Source organism: Lactuca saligna, chromosome 8 (assembly GCF_052625555.1).
Source record: "Lactuca saligna cultivar CGN05327 chromosome 8, ASM5262555v1, whole genome shotgun sequence".
Classification (NCBI taxonomy): Eukaryota; Viridiplantae; Streptophyta; class Magnoliopsida; order Asterales; family Asteraceae; genus Lactuca; species Lactuca saligna.
The window spans coordinates 25,708,672-25,716,021 of record NC_136424.1 but is presented as its reverse complement, the minus strand read 5'-3'; the positions used below and the strand labels follow the sequence as shown (position 1 = coordinate 25,716,021).

The 7,350-nt window shown below is 34.4% G+C and overlaps 1 protein-coding gene across 1 annotated transcript; it reads left to right on the top strand.

Annotated features, from left to right (window-relative positions):
• Positions 1 to 495: 495 nt before the first annotated feature.
• On the top strand, positions 496 to 3,190 carry PEX12 (peroxin-12). Its single transcript, XM_078972088.1, has 9 exons — positions 496 to 738; positions 845 to 950; positions 1,458 to 1,844; positions 1,923 to 2,032; positions 2,111 to 2,185; positions 2,280 to 2,366; positions 2,447 to 2,533; positions 2,622 to 2,759; positions 2,868 to 3,190. Exons 1-9 carry the CDS (start codon positions 631 to 633, stop codon positions 2,937 to 2,939), a joined length of 1,170 nt encoding a protein of 389 aa, XP_078828214.1. The 5' UTR covers positions 496 to 630; the 3' UTR covers positions 2,940 to 3,190.
• The last annotated feature ends 4,160 nt before the right edge of the window (positions 3,191 to 7,350 follow it).

Sequence of the window (7,350 nt, the reverse complement as noted above, 5' to 3'; positions counted from 1 at the left end):
TCAATTAAGAAAGTTGATTTGAATTTAAATTGAATTTAATACATTAAGGGACAAATTATGTGAGGATTTATGGAGACATTTAAGTTTCCTTATTTTGTTTATTATATTTTTAGATTATATTTTTTTTTATAATTTAACAATGAACCAAAAAAACTATAATTTGCCAAGTGGATTTAAATGAAACTAAAAAAATTAAAAAAAATAACATGTGGCATATTGAATTAGGTGATGACACGTGACAAAAAAAAACCTTAATTTATTAAGTAGGATGTGTGCATTCTGCATAACCCCATATATATATATTAGGGTAAAATCATGAAACCCCTTAATTCACATGTCGGTTCCAGTTACTTTAAAATTACCAACACTATACGTGCAACAAGTTTACAAATGAAGAATGATCGGAGTTAAAAATATAAAGTTGGGGACTAGAGATGCAAGTTATCCAAACCAAGGTGACCGTTCTCTTAAATTTAGTGAAATAAAAGCGTGAAAGGCTATTTAGCTTGTGGGATAATAGAGGTGCGAGAGCAAAGAGAAAGGAATCAAGGATTCAACCAAAATTCATCTTCCCCACAAAACTACCAAAAGCAAAAGCAAGCGCCAAGCAGGCCAAGTACACACAGAGAGATGTTGTTCCAGGTGGGAGGTCAAGGGAGTCGTCCCACTTTCTTCGAGATGTCCGCTGCCCAACAGCTTCCCTCCAGTCTACGGGCTGCTCTTACCTACTCCATCGGTGTATGCTCCATCTGCTTATTTCATAATTATATTCATTCGTCATTTCAATTCTAGATTTCATCTTGTGTGTTTATTCATTTTTTTGAATCAAATGGAATGATATCAGGTTTTAGCGCTAAGAAGACCTTTCCTCCATAAAGTCTTGGATTATGAAGACGAGTTCTTTGCTGCCCTTACCCTCATTCTAGAAACCCATAGTTTACGAACTACAGGTAGATCTCGCACTTCCTCTTCTTAATCGTGTGTATATTAGTAGATTGATTAGATATTTTGCTACGTGTTTTTATTGCACTCGTTGTAATGCAACCAAATTGAACCCTCTATCCATTAGTTGGATAAATTTCACCAATCTCATTTGAGTATGTTCATAGTTTTCAGTGAAAAAAACATCGATGAACTATTTCACGACCTTACCAGGAGAATGAACTTCTCTTGTAGTTGAAATGGGCTTATTGATCATGGAGACTCAATTTAGGAACTGGATACCCAGTCATAGAAATGTTAGTTTATGACAAGTTTTTAGGCTTTAGGAGACTATCTGTAGTCTGAAGCAACCTGCTAAGTCTTCTCTAACATATGACTTAAAAGTAATCAAATCCATCTTTGAAAGTAGGTTCATCAATTTTTGATTAGAAAGGAAATCATCTTTCTTTCATATACTTTTGTTGTTGTTATATTTCAATTTCAGTATGTTCATGTGGTGCTGTTATGTTCTCCAGATGCTTCATTTGCAGAGTCTTTATATGGCCTAAGAAGGAGAGCTGTTAATATCCACATGAAAAAGGAAGACCTTCGTATGGAAACAGGAAACAGAAGTCAACATTCTGGAATAAGAAAGCATCAAAAGCTTCTCTCAGTTGTGTTTCTGGTTGTGTTGCCATATCTCAAGTCAAAGTTGCATTCAATCTACAATAAAGAAAGAGAAGCTGCACTTCAAGCTAGTCTTTGGGGAAATGTTAATGAAACATTTGATGAGATGGACACTTCATTTGCTTCAACCAGCAGTCTGGATACACATACAGAGTTATCAGTGAGAACACAATTCAGGAAAAGAATGCATAAGATTGTTGCCACTTGTTACCCTTGGGTCCATGCTGGAAGTGAAGGTAATTAAGTTATGAGTTATGAGTTATGAATGGGTTTATAAATTATAATACATAAATTTGTAAATTGTAATGGTGTAGGATTAGCATTTGCTTACCAGTTGTTATACCTATTGGATGCTACTGGATTCTACTCCCCAGGATTACATGCACTTGGACTCCATGTTTGTAGAGCTACAGGACAAGAACTGGTATACACATTTTGATTACTTTATGATGTTTAACTGCTTTGACTTGGTTGACTTACTTGAGTTTTAATGTCAAGGTAGATGGATACATCTTCAAGAATTTCCAAAATAAGAAGTAATGAACGTGAAAGACTTCGTGGGCCCCCTTGGGTGAAGGTATATATCTATATAATAATAATAATACTTGAATATATATAAATTAAAGACACATTTTAACTTTTTCACAAACAAATTTGAATTTGCATTTCAGGCAGTTCAAGGAGTATTGCTGACTTGTGGTTATGCAGTTCTTGACTATGCACAAACTGGTCTCATAGCTGCAGTATTTGGTTTTAAGGTAACTTTTTTTTAATTATTTAATTATTTAATTGAATTTAAGGTAACTTTATTGTATTTAATTTAATTTATACTTTATAGATGATGGAATGGTGGTACCAATCTGCTGAGGAGAGAATGTTGGCTCCTACTGTGTATCCTCCACCACCTCCTCCTCCCCCACCTAAGGTCATAATATCATTACATTCATTCAACAAATTTTTATATAACTTTTAAGATTATTAAACTATATATATATATATTATGTGTAACACAGGTGGCGAAGGAGGGTATCCCGCTGGCAGCTGACCGGACATTATGTCCACTGTGTTCACAGAAGCGTGCAAATCCATCAGCAATTACGGTTTCTGGGTTTGTGTTTTGTTATGCTTGTGTCTTCAAGTATGTTTCACAGGTATGAAATATGAATCCTTTTGACTATTGTATTAAACCATGTTTGACTAATCGATTGGGTCAAACTTCAAAGGTCAACTAAAATTTTGTTCTCTGTGTTAATTAATAGTATAACCGATGCCCGGTTACATTGGTTCCTGCATCTGTGGACCACATTAGGAGGCTCTTCCATGACTTGTAGAACTTCTGATTATGTGGAATCATATGATATGTGAATTCATGAGGGAATCCCTTAGATGTTGTTACTTTCATTTCATTGTTATAGACATATATGATAAGGACATATTGTGCCTCACTTTCTTTGTAAATAATGTTCATCATTCATCAAAGGTTTTAGAGTAATGGTGATGACATATGTATTATGTATTCAGGAACTACTACAGTATTTATATTTGTCAATTACTGTTATAATGCAGCTATAACTTTTTTTTAGGAAGTTGTAAGTTTTGATCATAGAAGTGTGTAGTTGCTCTTATGAGCTTCAACATTTTGGTTGTCATCACAACCCCAATATGTTTTTTCAAAATTTTGGGTTTCTTGACCAAATTGAACTTCATCAAATTTCTAGTTCACATGTGTTTTATAAAAAATAAAAAAAATAAATTGTTCACTAATGTTTGAAAGTGACAACCTGACCAATAAATAGTTTTAATCCAATTGTCTCAATATGAGCTTCATCATCATCATCATCATCATCATGTTGGCTTTCTTGAACACACACATGTTCCTCTTCAATTCAACAAATTGGGTTTGTTGACCAACTTGTGTTTCACATAAGTTTGTGTCAAGTGACAGCTACAAATATCATACAATTACGAATTAAGTGAAACTGATAAACCTAACCAACAGACGGTTTTAATGCATTTATTCCAAATATGAGCATCACATTTAGATCCATCGATCACAATTGTATCATGTGCACCAAGCCACCAACTCTTTAGGCAACATTTCGGCCACTTTTTTTTGTTGTTTGAGATGAATATTCGAAGAGAAGAGACGAAGAGTTGAATAGTATATACTCCTATAGTGTCCTTGTATTGGGGTTTTGAATAATGTTTTTCATGCAATCTTTAAAAAAAAATAAAACACCTGTATTTATATGTTTACCAATTGAACTGGTAACGAGTAAAACATCATTTAGAATGAAATGGAAAATCCATAAGAATGAAACAAAAATTTAATTCTTATGGTTACACCTCTTAAAAAAGCTAGGTTGATAGGTATACCAATTGTTATAATTGGTTATTAGCCTGTGAGGAGAGGTGTTGGGTTCACTGAGCTCTAACTCTACTCTATCTCAACCCACCAAGAATGTAGAAAACTTTTGCCATGGTTAGGGAGTTAAGAAGAAGAGAGGAAAAGAGAGATTGGCCGGTGGGAGAAGAGAGACTTTCTCTCTCATCTTTAAGCAATTGCCGTCTTAAACACCGAGTTTAACATACTGAGTTAAAGGCGTGGTATTTGTCGAGCTGATCTAGCTTTGTTGGCATAGCCCACTCCGCATAGCTTTATTGTTGGGTCGTTATTTTGAAAGCTGCGAGTATTTTTCTTTATGCACATAACATTTTATTTCGTTTTGTTTAAACATCATATTATTATTGCAATTATATTTGTAATCATATCTAACATATATAAACACATTTTATGATCAAATTTTACAAATATTTTCTAATTAATTTTATTGGTAATAGTATGTATATTAATTTATAAAGTAAATTTACAAGAAATTGACACTGTAGCACAACAAATCTTTGGCTATGTCCCATATTGCTCACTCAAGTTATTTTTTGTGCAATTAGTCCTTCAATTTTCAAATTACTGGTTAATTACACATTTATTCTCAATTTTAAAGGTTCAGTTGGTTTCGACGCTTCGTTGGCAAGCCTGACCTGGAAGCTTCATCCCTCGTGTAAGACACGACATTAGGGGTTATTAATTGGAACCCTTAATCGCCACACTTCATTCACCTTTATTCCCGTATTCGAAACCCCAAAAACCCTAACAACTCTCAAAACCATTCTTGCACAAGGTCAACGTCTTCTTCCTACAAACTCAGTCGTTCCTCACTTTGGTAACGAGGACGAAGTGCAGAATTGTTACTGTGACTTGGAAGCACTTCAAAGGACATTGTGGACAGCAAAAAAACCATGCACGCTGCCTTTTGAGTTGTCCCAACTCACTGGTAATCTCCAATCTGAGCAATATTTGTTTATTTCTTTAGAATGTGATAAAACCTAGCTTCGGTTTTGGTAAATGTCATGTATGATTTTAATTTACGATGTTTAGGTTAGCTGAAATCTTGATCAATGATGTTTGGTTACTTGTGATGTTTGATATGTGATATATTTCTTCGATGTTTCAATTTTCATGCTCGATTTTAGATGTTTGATTATTATTTTGCTTTTTGACTTGGAAAGATGATTGAAAGGAGGAGTTGTAGATTCTTCCATTGGATATATGATTGGCTATAACCAAGATACTACGATGAGAAGTTGTATGGCATGGCACATAAATTGAATTCGTTGTAGTGGTTGCTTGTCAAGGCCAAGAAAGACAAAAGAGTAGCTCAATTGGAAAGGTTGGTGGATAAGAATGAAGCTAGGATTGCAAGGTTGAAGAAGTGCTTGATGTGGATTGTGTTGCTTTGTATCTGCTTGTTTGTAGGGTTGATTTGGTGTGTCATAAAGTTATGGAAGTGATGACATAACTTTTAAGTCTTTTGTATGGTTGATGTAAAAATTCCAACCAAGATGCATGTCGTTTGTACGATTAATATATAATTCTGACCAATATGCATGTCTTTTGTTAGATTATGGTAGTGGGTTCAATGTAATCTTGTGGGTGATTGGGTAGTGTTTTGGTCCTAGAAATAAGTTTGTAAGATACTCCTCTATGTAAGTTAATGGAAATTGTACTTGGAAAGTTGTCTTGACCTTATTATAATGACTAGTTTTGTATTATTAAAACTTATTTTGTTTGTGAAGGTATGTATCAGTACATGGAATATACATGAGTGGACCACTATGTTCCCTTTTAATGTACAGAAAGTGAATAATTATTAAACTATTGGGACCATATTGTTTTGGTGCATCTGCATCACGCACAAATATTGTTAATGTACCATATTGCCCATTCGTATGCATGCATGCAATATACTAGGCAACAAAGTCTCTAACATGATAAATTCATTGGAAGTAAATTAAAACAACTTTCATAGAAAAAAACTAAAACATTCCAATTTAGGCAACACACTTTGTTACATGATAAAGACCATTATCCTAAAATAAAACATCTTTCATACAAACATTCCAATTTAGACAATAAACTTTCTTAAAAGAAAAACAACCAAGTTTCAAGAAAGGCAACCAACTATGACCACATTATCAAACACCATTTTACTATATATTAAGAGCTTTTTCCTTTGAATTCCCTGGATCACCATCATTACCAACTCTTTTACCCCAACTTCAACTTCAAGATTCTCTTTGACTTTCTTTTTCTCATCCTCTTTAACAAGTCATAAACGTGTGGTACTGTTGGGACCCCTAGAACTTGCATCTCTTCTACTGCCCTACGAACTTGTACATCCTCTACTACCTCTTGAACTTCCACCTCCTCTACTGCCTCTTGAACCTCCACCCCCTCTAATGCCTCTTCAAGTAGCACCTCATTAAACAATTCATGTAAATCCACCTCAGTCTGAACTTGTGTTTCTTGTGTTTGAGTTTCTTCCACCTCAAATGGGGTGACTTGTATCTCTTCCTAGAGTTCTCCTTCAACCTGTATAGAATGGAAAAATATGGGTATGTAATAAATAAGAATCAATTAAACAATTAAAGTGGTTTTAGTGTATTACATCCACTTGTAGGTTGACATTAACATTTTTTTCCTTTTTTTTCTTAACATTTAGCTTCTGAGGTCTTCCAACTGAACAAGTTCCTTTATTGTGACTTGGTTGCTTGCAAATGTTGCACTTGACCTACTTTCCACTTTTGGAAACCTTCTTGTGCCATTATTAGCAGTTGACTTCTTTATTTTATCTGGCATACCCCTTCCTTTTAAAAGTTGGTCTTCTAGGCATCCTTCTACTCAATAGGGGTAAAGGTGGAGTGTATTCAGTTCCTGGTCACATGTTAGACCCATTCATCCCTGCAATTCTATACATATATGATTTCATGTAGGTATTTCTATTGAACATTTTGTCCACATAATCCTCCACATTCCTATTAAGACACACTATCCTAGCAACATATTGGACACAACCATATCCATTGAGTTTTTATAACCTACATGAGCAAGTTCTCTTCTCCAGATTAAAACCTCATATACATCTCAAGTTCCTCTTACCTCAAACTGATTCAAGCCACTTGGTAATACAATATAATTTCTCTGATAGACCTTTAGTTTATTAAGTAGCTCTCTTATTTTCGGGCATACTTGATTTCCCCATGCTTGTCCATTCAATTTTAACTTGTATAATCTTTCCATTGTATACAATCTTAATTCCTCTAACATTATGGTAAGAGGCTTTTTCTAGCATCCACTATGAGGGCATTTAAGCTTTCACACATACCATTCTCTACAGCAGCCCA